The sequence below is a fragment of the Osmia bicornis genome, chromosome 12 (genome assembly GCF_907164935.1).
Source record: "Osmia bicornis bicornis chromosome 12, iOsmBic2.1, whole genome shotgun sequence".
In the NCBI taxonomy this organism is placed as follows: domain Eukaryota; kingdom Metazoa; phylum Arthropoda; class Insecta; order Hymenoptera; family Megachilidae; genus Osmia; species Osmia bicornis.
The window spans coordinates 1,651,920-1,671,708 of NC_060227.1; the positions used below are offsets into that span (position 1 = coordinate 1,651,920).

General features: G+C 38.1%; 2 protein-coding genes across 2 annotated transcripts; both read left to right on the plus strand.

The window, feature by feature from the left end:
• The first annotated feature begins 291 nt into the window (after positions 1–291).
• LOC114874956 lies at positions 292–2,865 on the plus strand. The gene is given in 7 exon segments (XM_046288160.1): positions 292–343; positions 1,151–1,203; positions 1,206–1,236; positions 2,397–2,404; positions 2,466–2,584; positions 2,586–2,686; positions 2,852–2,865. Coding segments are annotated over 7 exon segments (378 nt in total).
• Positions 2,866–10,973: 8,108 nt separating this feature from the next.
• On the plus strand, positions 10,974–13,651 carry LOC114874955 (leucine-rich repeat extensin-like protein 5). The gene is made up of 5 exons (XM_029184745.2): positions 10,974–11,046; positions 11,482–11,892; positions 12,269–12,411; positions 12,809–13,536; positions 13,648–13,651. The coding sequence occupies exons 1-5, from the start codon at positions 10,974–10,976 to the stop codon at positions 13,649–13,651; spliced, it is 1,359 nt and encodes a 452-aa protein (XP_029040578.2).
• The last annotated feature ends 6,138 nt before the right edge of the window (positions 13,652–19,789 follow it).

Genomic DNA, 19,789 nt, shown 5'->3' on the forward strand with positions numbered 1-19,789 from the left:
GCTTCGTGTCTTATATGAGCTCCCCACTCTTCCGGCAGGTCCGATCTCTGCCGCATAGGAAGGCCTCACCATGGAGAACACACCTGATTTTCTTCTATCGACGACTTCGTCGTTTGCTTCGTATCTTCCAGTGATGATACCGAAGGATCCTGTACAGTACGGAGCATAGTAACCTTCCTCAGGGAAAATGGCAATATAGAAAGAGACCCCATTATTCGTAAAATTTTATTCAACATTTTTTACCGATGTATCCTCCATTGATATCGAAAGAGCTTGTGTACAGTACGGAGCATGGTAACCTTCCCCAGAGAAAATGGCAATATAGAAAGAGACCCCATTATTCGTAAAATTTTATTCAACAATTTTTACCGATGTATCCTCCATTGATATCGAAAGATCTTGTGTACAGTACTCGGAATGGTAACCTTCTATCACAGCGCCATTTTCCTTAAGGAGACCTCCATTCCCGGTACTGTACATCGGGCGACAGATCATCAATGTCCTTCGATGAACGTTTTTTATTTCTACATTTCTTCGAAGTCGTCTGGTTATAAGGAAAAAGTAGTACGAGTAATAATGATTGATCGATCTTTCTCTTTTTTTTCCTTGATCAAGATTCAATGTTATTGGGAGTTAAAAAGGGGAACTCGTTCTTACGCAATGGACGAGTAAATTGATTGGAGTTTTGATAGGGATCGTTGAAAGAAATTTTATGAGTTTCGATGATCCATATTAAATCGATCAAGATTACTTTCTATTATTAATTCATCGTTTTATTGGGTAATTAGCCACTCGTGGCTCGATCTTATGAAACCTTCTGCATCCTTCGTGCTTCGACGAATTTCAATCTTTTTTGACTTCCTGTTCGCAGGCAACTGGTACAAGGATTCTCTGGTTGTTTAAGAATTCCGTAATATCGCATGTATTACAGTAAAAGCCTAATTTATTTATAGAATATTCTTAGGAATAACCCCAGGAAGCCATCTAACCGAGGAAATGTTAAATTAAGGGAATTGAGGAGCCGTTCTCTGTACAGGAGATGGAAAATTCACTCTGCTTGATTAGAATAATCGAGAAGACTATGTTTCTTGATCGATCCCACGATGGCTGCTGCTCTTGTTAGCCTGCGTGATATTCTTTTGCGTTTCAGCAGTCTCGAAAGAAGGCCTTCACGGTTTCTTTCACCGATTCGAGCCGCTTCACGTGATAACTCGGTGAAAATAATGGTGAAACACTGTTGATCGTTGAATAAAATTTGCTGACATTGTTTTTCATTGCTGTCTTCTTGCGTGTGTACCTAGCGTTATGTACCCGGGCTCGTTACGCTTAGACACTTAGATAGAAACGTGGGTAACAATCAGTGGGAAATTAAGAGCGATTGGATAAGACTACTATAGAAGATCTTTATCGACGAAATGCATTTGAGTCCGTTAATTTCTGTGCTTCATAGAATACACTCGAATCGTTTCTATTTTCTTTTCATTATAATTAGATTATAATTTTTAATCTGAAATCTACAAATTTTTAATTTCTAATTCATTGTATTATTTTTTAATTATTTCGAGAACTTTAAACCCACTCTGTGTAATTCAAACGTATCCATTATTACATACTATAAATTATCTAACAGTAATTAACTCAATTAATTTTCTAATTATAAATTTCCAGAAAATTTCACAACATCTGATCTTCCAACCAGTCGAGTTAATAATAAAAGAGAACTTGCTACATCACGCGAGTTCAAGGAACGTTCCTTAGAATAATAAGGAAGAAAATACATCTTCAATTAGAAGATTCTTCTCATTGCGTTGGTTTGTTTACAGGTAACAAAAGAAAAGACTTTCTATAATCTTAAAGCGGTCGCATCGAGAACTGTACCATTCCTCACCGTTGCTTTTCCGTTTATAGGATCACGTTGTTGTGCAACTAAGTGGATCGTAAATACAGAACGTTTAGAATTTATTATTAATTCGTCGGGAATGAATAATGGAACGGTTTCTCCGTGTCTCCTCTTTCCTTTCACTCGCTTACTACCGATCCGAGAATTTTGCAAAATTTACGGTGACGATCGGTCGCAAAATTATTTACATAATCTCCTGGAATCTGTATTCGCGAATTCTTCGAATACTTTCCCTGAATTTGAAGAAATCTCGATGCGTGAAAAATGATTCCATAGGAATCCGACGAGACGATAATTGAACTCGTTTAACGAGTCATTCGAAATCGAAAATAGTTTGTTAACGATGCTTAGAAAGCGAGTATAGAAAGAATCGTGCGTATTCAACGCTTTCGCTGTCGTTATGCCGCCGAGAGATTTGCAACAATCATTAGAAGGTAATCAATTGTGGATTAAAAAATAGATCGCCTTCGAATTTGATTCGAATTAATTGCAATAGCTTGTTTCGTAAATTTCTAAGTTTTATATTCATATTTTAATCGTTTTTACGACTCCTTTTTGCGCTAAGGAACGAGATTTCGTAAGGAACCGAACGTACTTCCCGGAAGGAGGAACACTCGAAGCTCAGTATTTAACAAGGGCTCTCACCTTGTTCCCTTGTGCAAGAAAACAGAGGACGAGCTGTTACTAAAGAAGGATTATCTCGATGCTCGGTGAGAATGGTCACAAGAGGAAACGAGACGCATAAGAATGAAAACAATGGTCGTCGAGTTTCGAAAGTCTCTCGCGGTGTGTGCTTGGATTTCCCTTGGTCCCCTTCGTTCTACCCTCTCTATCGAATCTAACAATTAGTCATTAAACTCTTTAATTAATCGTGCTGCTCGCTTATCGTCGACCCTTTGCATTTTCATCAGGTGAAAATGTTTATATTAATAATTCTCTTGTTTCGTACAGAATATAATGGATAATTGTTACGTATAATAGTTATATGAAATGTGTTAATTGGGAGGTGTGAATTGGTTGAACTGGAAAATTAATGACACGATTCAAATACATTGTGTAATCACGATTCTGATAGTAAATCAATTTCAATAAAATAATAATTATTATTATTTTATCAATTCTTAATTATTACTGTGGAATCAAAACTGAAAATTTGAAGAGAAATTAGATTTTTCTAATTTATTATATTTTCCTATGGAGAAATAATAAAATTGCAATATAAAAAATATATTTAACAAAAATAAAAAGATGTAAGGATATCAAAAATATAAAAAAAAATAGGATAAAAAGAATTTTAATGTAAAGAATATTCTTCATTAGCATGCGCCTGAAAGCAGGCAACTTCCCAACGTCAGAGCGAAACTGGTTGCAGATTCTCTACTTAAAGTATCCACACATTTTATAACATCCCTTATCAACCTGAACTAATTAAAATGAAAAATAAAAATTATAAATGTTTAATAGATGTCATTACGTTTATCTTATAAGAATCAAGGATAAGATAAGTAATTGTCGAGAAAACATGTGGTGCTTTCCAACATACAATTTACTTTTTTACCGAGACGATTACGTAAATGAAATGGTAATTATTTGAAGAACTGTCCAGGGATGTCTCGAGAAAATTACAACCACGGAGAAGCCCGGTGGCGGTTGCTTATCGTTCACTTTATTATGGGGTTCTCCGTACGCGTTGACAGATTAATGGCGCGACACCTTAGCTATCTCAACCGGATGGCTACAACGGATTTTCGTATTAGAGTAACAATTTAATTAACAAGTTAAGTGAAATTTATGACATTTAGTAAGAATTAAATGCAAATGTTTATGTAAATATAAAAATATCGATATATCGTTGTAACTGAGGATTTAAATATTTTTATAATATATTTTGATATTTGATAATTTAATTTAAGTAATTTAATTGCAATTATTTTTCCCATTTATTTTCAATTTAGAAGTAGACGTACTTTCGTGAAAATTTTCGTTTAAGAAAATTGTCTATTAATTGATCTAATAATGGAAGGTAAAAGGGATGAGAAAATAGATTAAATTTGAGAGCCTCTGTGTTAGCCTGAAGTACAGAAAGTGTTGTGAGTCTGTGGTCTCGCTATGACCCGGAGAGCAAGGACCTCTGGTCCTTGACGAGTTCGAGTCCACCACTTCTTCTCTGTTCTTCTCTTATTTTCTACTCTTATCTTTTATTTTTCTTCGTTGCCGGACCCTCCTGCCGGTCCCTCTCATCCTGTTCGTCCTTTACCTCCTTTTTAATTGTTTTATCGCTGCTCCATCTTACTCCTCGCCGAAATATATTCGCTTCATTAGATCCTCTAACCGAGCAATGGGAAATCACATCAATTCTCGAATAATTAGTTACATATACTAAGGATATTATTATCCTTTTTCGGGCCAGTGAATTTTGGAAAAATTCTTGACACAAAAATATTTATCTAAAATGGTACGACAAATTAAGAAGTGACTTTTAGCGTTTGCCTCGTTAAAAGTTGCTCACGTAATAAGATTTACAAAAACGTGAGTGATCCTGGACGTGTTCACACCTTGTTGCAACGATTAAACTCCTTGTCACTGCGAGCATTGCTCAATAGGTACACACAATAACGGTACACGTGTGCGTGACAATCGTCGCGAAATCATGAAAGAAGGCAGTGACAGGTGAGTTATGGTGGAAGAATAACTCGGTGCACGATACGAAGTTTCAGTAGATCTTTCACTTTATTCGAGCTTTTCTACGAAGACCACGAGTGCAACCGCAACCGAGTACCTCCGAGGTGCAACGAAAGAATGTAACCTTCTGCAGTGAGAATTTGTCTTCTTGGAATTAACGAATTTCTTAGAAACTTTGCGCGTGTTAAATACTTTAACACATTCTGTCCTTTATAAAACGATGACTGATTTTGAAACATGTCAGATTTGATGTAATTGAAAATTGATGACAGAAAAGTATCTCCAAACAGCACTTGCGACACGTCATTTTGAAGCTTAAAGTTCGAGGAAGATTTCTGTATAAACGTATCGATAATATTCTTCACGAAGATTGAGATATAAACGATTGAAAGTTGGGTATTTAAGATCGACAGATAAGGAAAATTCCTGTCGGTGCACGGAAACACTTAATTTTCCCGCGAACGAGTGAGCAGAAAAAAATACAAGCACTGTTTACGATGCTTCGAAGAAGGCAAGGATCTCGTCCTCGTGAAGCGCCTAAGACTATTACAAGGTATCCTTGTTCGGGGAGCATTTAAAAGAGAAACGAGTCTGAACGCTGCGATTTTCTCCAAGGATCATGACAGGAAAGATAGCAAAATCACCATCAATAATACTTTAAAGATAACATCGGTCCTCGTAAATTTCTTCCACCTATATTTATCGACCACTATTTTTTATGCAAATTCATCCAGCGTCCATTGAACGCATCGGTATTGTGACCAGACGTTATTCGCCAGGGTAAAGGTGACCCTAAAAGAATTAATATCGACGCCCTTTCGCGAAGCTCAACCTTCTGCCCGAGTCTTCCTTTTTGGCCCCTTGAAGAAGGTGGGCCTCGCGAATGCCTGAAATCTTTTCGGTGCACTCTGTCGAAGTGAAGAGGGAAAAAAGGGAAAGAAGAAGGAGCAATGAAAATGCACAACCAGCGGGAGGATACCGTAATGCTCGTTCGAATTCGATGAACGTAGCTCGAGGAGACCGGTGAACCAGGTGGACCACCCTCTTCGCGTTGATCGAATATTGTATCCGTGGCGTGTTTTAGAAGGAGGTGAATAAATCGCGGGTAGAGATACGAGCACTTACTGTAATCGTTAACGATGACTCCCTGAATTTTCAGCAATCACATCGGTGAACAACCGTCGAGCGGAAGAAGGCGCATGCTTCGATTCGGCTTCGTATTTTCAGAGGTACGGTGGTTACATTGCTTGCGTTACGAACACGAAAGGAATTCTGAAACGGACAAGAATTTATTTTCGTTAGAGATATTTTGCGATACGTCATTGACTTTTGTTATCAGGGAAAATTTAAGTAGAATTCTTTTTAGATTTTCTAGAAGTGTCGCGGTAATTTGTTTTATTTTACGAATTCTTTTTAAGTAGAATTACTACCCGTTCCCACGACAAGTTATTGAAACAAGTTAATGAAACCAAGAATTTGTCCGGGATTGTATTTCAATTCCTATAACAGGATTAACATGCAGAAAACCAGCGTGTCAAACGAGATAATTCAAGTTTTCACGTAAGCTCTGGTTCTGGTATTTCCCGAGGAAAGTTGTACCCGTCGAAGCGTAATTTTACTTTCTCTCAAACTTCTATCGTGCCAGTTACAGACGGAAAAAAATCATTTGCATTTATTTTCGGTGGCAATGCACGCGTTAGCAGTGTTTTTACTATACTGCAGATATTTATGCGGGTAGAGTGCATCCAAGTATGAATGAGATATCTAGAGAGTACGTTAAAATTATGGAGTATATTTATTCAATTAATATCTTTAATAATTTTAACCTCCACGCTCAATGCTATACCTAAATATCTTTATGCTAATTAAAAAAAGTCTTAGAAACTCCATCGTCAAAAATACCTAATCACCACGTTCATCCACTTTTCACCCTTCCCTCTCGTTTTATTTCTACCTAAAAAGATTATACTAATGCTAAAAGAAGAATCTACCTCTTTCAACGGAATATGCTCATTTCAGTTCTTCCTCGTCATTTTATTCGTCCTGACAAGGTAGAACAGACACGAAAGGACATCGGGAAGAGAGATCTAGACATGATAATATGATGTCGAGGATCAAAGGAGAGCACTTCCCTGTCCATCATGGAGTGGCAAGGAAATTGAAATGTTCCATGATGTTGCCTGGAGGACTCACGTGCGAAGACGGTCCTGCTAGACAGGGTTTAAATATGCGTGCTCGAGGCACATCCTTTCGAAGGATATCGCCGTCGTATTTGGACTTAAGTGGTGGATCGTGTAAGCCACATTGAATTTATAGTCTGATTCGACACCACGCAAGAGTAATACCTTATCCAACATCGTGGGCCGCATTATCAGTCGTCGAAATTAATTGCGTTAAATAAGGGTGGACGTAATATTATTCCTTCTGTTAATTATTGGAAGGGTTGGATCTTAATTTAATTGAATTTTTCTTTCTGCTTGTTGGGTGGTGCTACTTTAATAAATAATGTAGAGAATTGGAAATTGCTAGGGAGTTTAATTTAAATTGGGAACTGTGGTACTTTTGAACTTTAAGACTTTGAAACTTTAGAATTTTAGAATTTGAAAACGTACGAATTTGGGAGCTTGGAAAATTGGATACTTGAAAACTTGAGAATTTTTGAACTTTAAGACTTTGAAACTTTAGAATTTTAGAATTTGGAATCTTAGAAATTTGAGAGCTTGGAAGTTTGGGAACTTGAAAACTTGAGAAGTTTGGAAATTTGAGACTTTGAAACTTTGGGATTTTAGAATTTGAAAACTTAAGAATTTGAGAGTTTGGAAGCTTGGCAACTTGAAAACTTGAGAACTTTTAAACTTTGAGACTTTGAAACTTTGGAATTTTAGAATTTGGAAATTTAAAAATTTGAGAGCTTGGAAGCTTGAGACCTTGAAAATTTGAGAATTTGAGAACTTTGGAACTTTAGAATTTTAGGATTATGAATTCCTTAAATTTAGTGTCAAAATAAATTTCTATAATACCATATTTTTCATTTCATATTTGTCCTACTCTTCCTACGTTTTATATTGTGCCTTGTTCTGAGCCCCAATACTTCTCGCCCACATTTCTCATGGTTCCCATGCCTTATTTTTCCATTTCGTTCGCTCGTGGGTTCTTTCCGGTTATATTCAGTCTCATCTGCGGCTATCCTTTGCGTACAGCTCTCGGTTTGAACGAAAACCTGACCGAAACAAGAGCAAAACAGGGGACAGGGTTGAACGAAGAAAAGGATACTCGGTTGGCGAAATGAAAAGGATCTGGCCAGATTAATCGGCGCCGGTAGAATAAATGATAACGGTGTAAGCTTGTTGGATATATGTCAGATTAGGTTCAGCTGCCAGTTTTCATATTTTTTACACGATCCTCGATCCTGTTCGTACATCAATATCGACGAGGAATTTTTCAAACAGTAAATTCGATGACATGCGATTATCCTTTATAAAGAATATTAATCCTCCTTATTAATACTATCTGTTCGAGGTTTAATAACTAATTCGACGATAAATAGACCTAAAAAGAAGAAGGATTTCACGAGCATAAAGGCGATCATAAATTCGACAGAAAAATTTGAAACGTGTAACATGGAATTCGAAATCTGATTCACTAACATCTACATAAAGCAGGTTTATAATTACACGAATATTGTAATTTTATATACCTACGAAACTGATACCAATCGTACCCGAGCAGTTTAAACGTGCTTAAAGGTATTTTTACAGACTTACTGCAAGCGTGAATACATTAGTTATCTTCATCTGCATAAGCGATTACCCTTATGCTTAAAAATATTTACGACGATCAAATTCAAAAGTTAGGCATTTAGAGATATATTATAACAAACGAAGCAATTAAACATATGGTCATCCAAAAATAAATAATATTGAATTGAATTTTAAAGGAATTTTCTAATAAACCACCTCGAGTGACAAATATAAAATGCATCCGAATGGAATGTATCCGAAAGGACAGAATAAAAGAAGCTATCTATATTTGGAAAGAGTCAATCCTTTTTCTTCCCTTGTGATTCGTTGATGTATTCGTGAATCTGCTTAGTAAACACAGCTTGAACCATACAATCTCCACAATCGTACAAAGTTATGAAGTTTCAACCAGTCTAACAACTAACGAATTCTCCTCACGAATACCTACAGTGTTTCACATATTATCTCTGCACGCAGGAGCTCGCAGATCTTCCTTACCCTTCTACAAGCAGTACAATGTTCTTCCTAGACGGATATGGTAGTATCTAATTGCAAGTAGGTGGTTTGAAAATATTTCTTGTTTGTATTGCCTTCTTACTTCACTGAACACCACACGTGAGACCGTACAGAGAATATAAGAACGTCGGTATTAGAAATGCGTGGGCGAGATACTTTTAGTTTATTACTGAAGGAAGTATCATTTAATTACGATAGGTACTTAACAATTTATAATTCTATTAATCGGTTTGTATTAAAAAATACTACCGGGTCTTTATTAAATATTATTAATAATTTTATTATTAATTTATATATTAATTTTATTATTATTAATAATAATAATTTTCAGGCTCCTAGGCGAGCTCCGAAAAAGGGTCCCTTCACGTATATGACATAAAAAAAGTACCTCAAATAAAATTTATAAAATTAACATTAAAGCTTGTATAACTAAATCGTCTTTTGGGGGCCCTGGACCTTGGGGGGCCCTAGGCGGTCGCCTAGTCTGCCTAGGCCCAGGGCCGGCCCTGTTATTAAGGTTCGTATGGTCTTTTTCGATAAGCCTTATTACTAGAACTACCAAACCAATCAAAATGACTGGTTTTGATTTTCTCATTTTAACTTATTAATTTTATCGATGTGTTTTTGTTCAAATGTATGTTGGCTATTGCCGAGATAAAGAGTGGATTATTTTCTACATTATTTTCAACTGAAAAATAACTTAAAAAAATTATCTGGTGATACTTTTGTCAGAAAATCGCGTTGGTATAAAAAGCAGAAGGCGTACCGGATGCGTACCACGAGTCATAGTTTATCGACCTCTTAAGTGTCTCTCCCTAGATGAGCGTAAAGAAGAAACAACAGAAATTCTATTAAAAAAATCAAATCATGTAACGAAGCACATGTTGGATCACACGAGTGTACATCAAGTGTGCCCCCCAAAAAAACATCGTGTCATTTAACTGTTTCCGAGTAAAATGTGAATCGTCGCACGAATGGAAAAGCAAGTGCTGAGGTCACGCGTGACTCACGAGTGTACGCGGTATTCTTGCCAAAACTCGTCGAGGTTCCATCCAGCACGGATATCTGGATTTCAGGATTACGTGGATTCGTTCTCTTCGCTCGTTCCTTCTTTTTTTCTTCTTATCTTTCCTCATTCCGCGCCAAGGAATCTTCCTCATTGCCGGATAATAAAAAAGACGGCGCAGCCTGGACCAGTGGTCCTGGCGAACGCAACCTGCACCATAAAATTCACGCAATATCCTGAATCGGGGGAGCAAGAACCGGCGCGCTTGCTCGGGGACATCGTCCTTTTTGAATATCGGAATGCATTTTGGTAATGAGAATCCCTTTGAAGGAGTTATCTCGAGAGTGCTTCGATCGTTGCATTCCGACTTCAACATCCGCAGGTTCAACGATCGCGATTTTTGTCTGTACCCCGAGTTGCGTCAGAATATTTTCGGAGAACAACGACGCCGGAAGTTGAAGCATCGCTGTCCAAGGACAATCATTTTTCTAGACGATCGGTGAATTTTTTCTAATAAAAATATTTCTTCACGTGGACGATTTTGGTTCGGGAAAGAAAACTGAGAATCATCAGAGAGGATGTTTCTAAGGGTCATCGAATGACACTGGGATCCTGCGGAGTGTGCACCAGGATGTTGTGCAAGGGGAATACGAAAAAATGAGTGTAAAGTTGAATGCACATGGAATGTCTGGTGACAATACCGTTATAGAATACTGTTCGAAAGGCTGGGCCTACCCAAGTACGTCCATCCTGACGGGACCTTGACATCCTACGCGGTCGTTCGTGTATGACCACCACTACCAACCGCGACATCTTTCTTCTTCTTCTTTTTTTTTTATTCCAACGACGGTTCTTTCTTAAACGACGAATGATCACCGTGGAATCACACGGTCCTGACCGGTCATTCTAAATCTCCTCCAATAAGAATCCATCGGCGTCGCAGCGAAACGCGTCCTTGTGGCGTCTTCGACCCCGGTGACGAGCTAAGTGGAGGGGCATTTCAACGGCAAGCAAAGAGTGGTGCAGAAAACGTGCACTTCCTGAGCAACAGTCCACCGCAGGGTCCTCCTGCGCCCGTGTAATTGGGGTCCTGAGAAGCTACTCCCTACGGGAAGCAGTATGGTGGGGGATGCCCTATGTAAGCCCTCGAACCGACCAGGTCCAGACCATCCAGCATCAGGACATCGTACAAGGATACAGAGGTACCGGGACCGATTCTTCAACGATTAACGCGAGTTCAACGTGACACGCCACCTCGAGGGTGCTTGTACCATCGATTATCGACGATCGCCCAGGTGAAAGGTCGTCATGAGGTTCATCTTGATAGTATTAACTCTTGTGCTCGGTTTCTGCGATGCTGCCAGACGAACGACCACCACCACCACTCCGGTGGCTACCTTCGGCGGCAGACACCGTGAACACCCTCGTCAGCGTCAAGGTCAGTGATTTCGTGGAATTTTAATTCATTTCTAAGCTCCTCTCCTTGGATAGATGTTTTTGTTCGATCGGTTCCTTTGTGAAATCGACCGGTGCTAATCGATTCGAAAGTCAAAAATTATTGTTTTATTATTTTTGAAAAGATTCTATTCGAAATTTTTATCATTTCTCATGTTGTTAATACTTCATGGTTTATTTAGTAGATTTAGAGAATGTATGGGACCTAGTGGAACTACAGAAACTGGACAACCGTCCGAACGTCTGGAACAAAGATCCTAATGCAGCGGCGAATGTAACAGAATCAGAGGATTCAGAGGTGGTGAATACGAGACAACTTTATCCGGTGATTCCTAATCCCGGAGACACGAACGAGCTACCAGGGCCTATATCGCCGACCATTAAACCGATACCAACCGCGACACCACAGCCGGGATGTTACGCTATGAGGGGACAATTTCCGAGCCCCAAAGGTTGCGCTAACTATTTAAACTGCTGGGACGATGTGGTCACCGAGCAAACTTGCCCCGACAGCTTACTATTCAACGATATTACTCTGGTCTGCGATTACGATTACAACGTGAACTGCGGTAGCCGTCCTATGCCTACGCCGAGTAAGTAAATAACGATTTAACCCTTTCGCTTCATAAATTTGAATACAGTTAAATGTAATTAATTACATTACAAAGGTCATAGATTGTATAAAATGTGCAGCTATCAAGATGTTAATTAAAATAAAAAATTTTATTTCAATAATTATCTAATTAACACGTTGAACGCCACAGTGAACGCTAAAGCTCTAATTACTAAGAATAATAATAATTAATTTTCAAATTTCAAATTTCACGCTTTCTTTTGTTTTCTTTTAATTATTCAGGCGTGTGTAAATTGCGTAGCCGGTGACTCCCATGGCGTTCAATGTGTTAAAAAGGATTTTTAAAATTGGAACATCAAGAACTTTTTTAATGATATTATTTTTTCTTTTGCTAGAACCACCTATGCCCCCGGGATCAAAATTGTGCCCGGAACCGAACGGTCGTTACAGAAGTGCGACGAACTGTTCGGAGTTCTTCGTGTGCGTCTACAGAAAGCCTATCAAATTCGCCTGTCCTCGCGGCCTGGTCTATAACGACGTAAGAATTTCGTTCTCAAGTTATTCCTAGATCGCGGACGGAATTTTAAGTTGCAAAATGTCAGCATCCGTCATGCGAGCGTGAGAATTTCCTACACCGAAACTCCCGCTTGCCCTCCGTACACGGTCAAAGGCTACCTCCAGTGACTTCCGTGTCGCTTCTTGATATTAAATTCAACGTACATGCTGAGCTCGTTCGGTTTTAGTATTCTCGTTAAGTCATTTCTATAGAAGAATGTTTAGTAACGTTTACAAAATTTGGAAATGATTTGATTTTCATTTTAATAATAAAAATAGATAATATTAGGAGTCCTATTCTAATTAACAGAATATGCTCAACAGCGAGTTTACTTTATGCCTCTCGCCTCCTCTAATTTCTCTAATTTATTGCTCCACAGGTGCTAAGCGTATGCGATTACCCGTACAACGTGAATTGCAAAGGTTCAGCAACTCCTGGACCCACGCTTCCAACTCAAACGAGTCCTTCGCAACCACAGCCTCCTACCCAACCGTCTCAACCACCATCTTTACCACCATCGCAACAACCGACCTATCCACCATCGCCGCCATACGTACCTTCGCAACCACAACAGCCACCTTATGTACCTTCACAACCACCTTATGTACCTCCGCAACCTCAACAGCCACCCTATGTACCCCAGCAACCGCAACAGCCACCCTATGTACCCCAGCAACCGCAACAGCCATCTTATGGCCCCCAGCAACCGCAACAGCCATCTTATGGTCCCCAGCAACCGCAACAGCCATCTTACGGACCTCAGCAACCATCTTATTCCACCAATCCCTGGCTAAGCAAAACGGAAACCGATCCATGGAACCAAAGACCAGTCGCTTCGCAATTAGAAATCGACAGCCAAAAACAGAAAGAGGCGTTCGGTGTACAAGACTCGACAGAGGAAATTGAAAATCCCTGGACGCTGTTGCAAAGTATTCCTGCGAACTTAAGTAGAGTTCCTTGTAATAACGGAGACATACACAGACTGAACAATGCCTGTACGAACATAGTGGTCTGTAGAAACGGTCGGCCACAATTGGTACAGTGTGTGACGGGATTAACGTACGACAGGCCATCGGATTCTTGTAAACCCTTCTCTATTGCCAAATGGTAGGTATATTTGTGAAGTTCTATATCTTTCTATTGTTTTTTGAATTTTTGAATTTAATCCAGAATGGAACGAATGTGTCTAATAAATTGTATTTCTTCTTTCTGTTTCAGCTAATCGACGAGTCATCTAGTACTTACGCTTTGTATTAAATTCGCTGATTACTTATACTTAAATAAAGCAACGACTTTTCTAACAATCTAATTTTATTTCATTTCCCTTCATTTCATGAAACTTTTGAAAATAAATTAGAATAATAATGAGTAAATAATTTTAATTACAAACTAATTTTTCCCACCTTTCTGCTACAAATAATAAACAAATAAAGAACAGTCAATATGGATCAATTGAAATTTAAAAATTAATTTAAAATCTACAAAATAATTTTGCAACTAACAAAGAGAATTTCTGTATCCTCTGGCTGGTAATGGAGAATTCAAAGAAGCAACCGAATGGTTCAGTTCTCCACTGTAAGAGTTCGACACTGTACTTTTGCGTTCTCCAGATGCCATAAATCAGAATAAGGACATGTTTCATTCAAAGAGAAAGGATATTACGCAGGATATACTAAAAATAGATTCTATCACTGAAAACCATAGAAGACCGAATGCACAGAGGATAATTCCCTTTTTTTAATCTCTCGTTGAATCTTTCTTTATCCTCGAACAATAAGAAGCGCCATCGACTTCCGGTTACGTGTCGATCGAACCCGGTCCCGCTGTTTTTTTCGAGCATTCCTTATAATTTGAATTTTATAGCCGGCTCGTAGGAAGCACAGAGGAGCAGAAAAATCTGGTAAAAATTTGGAAAGCGTTTAGAAATGAAAGTAACGAAAGTTGAGTATACGTTTCACCCAAGTGTATCGTAAAATTTCGAAATTACGAAACAGAGGATTCTTCGATATTAACGCATCGAATATGGAGAATATTGGAAATATGAAATGGAATTTGGAAATAGGCAGATTTAATTTCATTCTCGTTTAAGCAACAGGGATAAGGGGAATCATAATACGTTCCTGAATCGAACAGAACACACTGGACAGCAAAGAGATATCACTTTCCCAGCTTTCTTGGTGCCACGCCCGACTAACGTGCTTTTGTGCGAACTTGAACGAAACGGGTGTTCCCCTAATGCATACTAAACAACAGAGGAAAAGAAGAAGCGTTCTAAATTCTCACGAAATCACCGACGATGAGCGCAAGTAGTTTCATCCATCTTCTACGATGCTCATTAAGGAGAAAACGAGAAGATTAACGGAGCGAGCATCGATAGTCTACTTTTTAAACTATCTACGGTTAAAAATTAAAATTAACCTTACTCCCGGTGAATTTAATTCGTTTAATAATTTAGAATGTAGAAAATTATCTGAATTTCATCACAGCGGTTTTTACAAACATGTTATTGCAGATGATCGTCGATAATTTTAAATTGGCAAATGGTCTTTGGAGAGAAATTATTTTTGAATTAGTTTTGTCTAATTTATCATCGTACGTGGATAGGAACTAAGTACTTGTACAAGAAACGAAGCGTAAAACGTCAATTGGGGACACGTGTATGAATTCATGAATCCAGCACGTTCCGCCGGTTGTGACACGTAATCCACACTGGTTTTCAACTTTTATCGATTTCGAATCAGGAATATTAGTGACGTAATCGATAATCGACTTCCTCGTTCTATTTCGATTATAATTGCAGGACGTTCGATTGTAGTCGAACGCTATGAATCATCGATCAAGATCTAAAGACACTTTTCCTTTAAGTAACAATCATTTACTTTCCTTCCTGTCCTTGACAAAGCAAGAAAAAAAAGGAAATAAATTATTTATATTATTGTAATAAATAACAGATGAAAAAATCCTCTGTTTATCCATTAATTAAAATACCTACGTACGAAGTTAGAAACGCCAGTTTCGATTAATTAAAACTTTCAACCGAACAGAATATTTTAGATCGGTCGAGATAGCGCAATAACTAGGAATTGTTGCATTTGGAACGACTGTAATTTATATTCCTGTCGAATATTATATATACCATAGTTCACCAGAGTCCATAACTGCGACGCGCAGGTTGGAAGATGGTGGGGGAACGCAGCGAGCTCTCTGCTAATCGCTTTCCACTTCGTTTGGGAATATCGCCAATCAGGGCGAAGATGCGTACTGGAGATGCGCGAAGAACGAAAACTGGTCTTTTCGCAGTTATGGACTCTGGTGAACTGCGGCATAAATCGGAGTGTAGGATGAAGGTAGCCGAAGAAAGTTGACAGTAAAAGTAGCTTATCTTTCTATCATTCGCCTTTTCACGGAGGTTGCTGATTGTTATGTAACATCTATTGAATAATTCGAAATAACAGCGAGGTAATAAAGAATTTCAATAAATATTTTCTCAAATAATTTCACGTTCATAGGTGATACAGGTCGTGCACCCTACGGGAACGCGCACGCTTCGTTTCACAGCCGAGTTTCCGCGAAAACGCGTGGGCGTCCTGACAGCATTTCTGGTGCGTGACACACGCGAAAATACGCGAACGCAAGGCACGCAAAGATTTCGCTGTTAAACTCGGACACGGACGATGGTCCGTGCTCGGTTCAAAGAGGTTGTCTGATTAAAAGAAACGAAGGAAGATTCCGTGGGTTTCTGCGCCCACGTCTCCCCGTTGCATTCCCCTGATAAATTTTTCTTCTTTTTTCTTACCCGGTGTGCAAAGCGAATATCTCTTGGAAGTCATTGTTTCTAGGTGCGACTTGAATTCCTTGGATTCCCTCTTTCTCTAACCATTCTTTTCTTCCTACCTTTCTACCTCTGTTACTTGTTCAACAGCAGCTCTGTTTAGAAACGCGTTCTGCCTGTTCCATTTAAAAGAAAGGCCATACACGTGTCGAGCTGTGAGAAAATTCAATAGCAATAGTTCAGAGTTTTAATTTGAAAAATTTTGCTATTTCTATGCTTAACGATCAGAGTTTTAAAGAGGTGTAATTTTATTTAGAAGAAAAGTGCAATTGCATTTTTCAACTGCACCGTTGCACTTATAGAAGAACGGTGAGGAACTTTAATTTGCTATCGAATCGAAGAGCTATTTTCATTGTTGTGCAATTTTTAAATTATCCGAGCGAACAAAGAAAGAAACAAAACGGTGGGCTGTGGTTAATGCGTTCCAGGAATTCGAGGAAAGTTTGTTCGAGCATGGCCCCAACAAAGCTGACATAAAGACAGTCCCCCGGGGGATTCTCGTTATTTTCCCAAAACCGGATTTTCAGACTCTATATGAACCATACAGATCCGCCCCTGTTAATCTATATATACACCTCTCTTAGACAGCTATCGAAGTTGCAAAACCTCCGGCAAGGTGACCTAGTTGTACCTTCAATTGAAGTAGGTTGGAGAACTTTAAGGAAGTCGAGTTCTCCTAGCCTTCCTTGTCCCTATAATTTCTCCATTAAATAAATTTCCAAATGTTTAATTTTTAATTTACTACCTTACATTATCAATGTATAATAAATTTTCAAATTTTTAATTTGCTCCTTGCAATGTATAAAAAATTTTAATTAGCTACCTTAATGACGAGGCTGTTTTAATTTGCTCTGTGGGTCACCGCGTATTCGACTCATCAAAAGGAAGTAACATTAATTTCGTAAGATAGCAATTAACATACGTTGATCTATAAATTACTTCTCTCTTCTTGGCAAGCATGTCTTCTTTTTTTTTCAAAAGACAGAAAGAGAAAGCATCAATGGCAGTTAACGTCGATGATCTCTGTATTTCTTAAAATAATGATCGGCATCTGGCAAGGTCGATGGCGTCAACGACAGTCGTTTGACGCTTTAGAAATGGAAGGCCACTTTCCCTTTCTCTTACACTTTTCAACAATACACGCCTCGAGCGTGTATCAGTCAAATAATATTATCGAATGGAATACCTGAGGTTGTTGCACGGAAGTTGGTTAACTTAATGTCACCGACGGGTTCTAAGGTATTTAACAAATATTTACACTTACACAGCCACCGTGCGGTGTAATCTTGCATGGTTACTTTCCAGTGAAAGACCACGCCGATATTTTATGTAACTTATTATTCGCGCACGTAAGCGTGCATTTTGATCGTACATTAATAAAAATTCATTCCAACCACCACGAAGAAACCTTCTGTACGAGTGATTTTCAGAAAGAATTCGAACCTGTAATTACTTCTCAGAGGTGACAAGTAATTAGCGAAATTATATTAATTGCTTCGAAATATTCGTTCACGATTAACCGGGGCTACGAATTCAATTTTGTTAAATATAATTATAATAAACAAAAATAGATCAACTTTCAGAATGATATTCAAAAAAAGAGGCATATATGGACTTTATGAAGAAAATTAATTTTCCTTCCAATTATGCCACAATTATTGGGACACCCTGTATACTAGAAATATCTGAAATGGAAGATTTACCATTAAAATTATTCGTATAATATTTCAACGAAATGGAACTTTCTAAATAAGATACGTCTACAAATTTCTTTCAAGATGTATCTGAATGCAACTGAATGCAATTCGATCAGATTCGCGACTCCTTCCATACAAAATCGCCATTTTTCAGCATTTTTTGACGTTTTTGATTTTTCACGGCTTCAGTTTTCAATCTAAAAATCTGAAAAAATTCTGTAATATGTGCCTCAGAAATAAAAATGTCTCTGATTTTTTTCAGAATTTTCGAATGTCATTAAATAGAAGAAATTTGCCAAAAACTTGGCGATTACATTTTTACCCGTAACTACCCTCCCAGATGAGATACAGAGTTGAAACTTGGCACAGACTGGTTTTTTTTTATCACCTATCGAATGGTTCATAGCAAGTCGAATTTGGTTAAGGGACACTTTTGACCATCTTATCCGGATATACCCTTTCTACGTACACGTATGACCTTACAGTGAAACCAGCTACCTCAACCACCTCATCCCGATGCGTCTGTGGTGGCAGAAGGTGAATTACGCAACGGTATATTATATGCATGTACCTCTCGCCTGAGCTGCCACAAGCAACTCAGCTGTGCGTACACGTATTCGCGGTAAGGTTAAACTCCAGTGACATTTTGGACGACTTTCACCGTTCGAACCGACGTGGAATACTGCTTTCTTCGTCTTTTCGTCTCCGGTTATGGCCTCGGATTAAATGAACCCGTCGCATCACCTTACGATTTGTTTCAGCACAACCTTTCCCCTTCATTTAACACCTTTGCTACCTGCGCGACAAACAGCTCCTTTCTTTTACAAAATAACGTAAAATAATTTTAGACAAATTAATAATTGAGAGTTTGATCATTTTTTAAATATCCTCGATACACGACCGTGACATTAATTTTTCATTCTGAAAGACTGGAGGTCGAAAAGTACCTGGTGTTGAATTTTCTTGCACCTATCGAACGAGGAATTAATGAACGTAACGATTAATTTGCTCGTGTGTCGAAGAATGCGGTGTAGGTTTTCCGTGGTCGAATAGCAACTCGTTTGATAGAAATTACGATATTTGCTGGCTGAGAAAAGCTGTTTACGTTAAGTAATAACTGGATAAACCGTGTGTAATGGCGGTGAATACGTGGAAGATTGATTAATCGAAGGCGAATTGTTGCGATAATCCCACGATCTTGCATTAAGAATAAGCGCCGTGTGAAATCAATTCTTGGAACGAAGCGAGCATTAATGTAACATGCTTTTCTTTTGTACGTGACTGCTGTTCCTTCTTTCTTTCTTTCTAATATGGTAATACCTCCTTAAATTATAATACCAAATAGCAAATGGAGGATTTTCAAAGGTCCGATAAGTCTGACATAATTTCGCGACATAAAAGTAGATACAGAAAAATGGTACTAATATTCTACGTAAACGTTGTTAGTAAATACTTAAATTTTTGAATTTTAGTTTAATCCAGTAATAAATTGAATTTCTTCTTTCTGTTTCAGCTAATCGACGAATCATCTAGTATTTACGCTTTGTATTAAATTCGCAACTCCTAACAATCTGATTTTATTTCCTTTCCCTTCGTTTGATGAAACATTTTATGCGAAAAATGTGTATCTTTATTATGGATTGAGCTTGAAAGATTTTTGTCTATCTTCCTGTGACTTTCTCTATACGACACAATTGTATGTATAAATTGGAATAATAATGAATAAATAATTTTAATTACAAACTAATTTTTCCCACCTTTCTGCTACAAATAATAAACAAATATGAATCAATTAATTTAAAATCTAAAAGATAATTTTGCAACTAAGAAA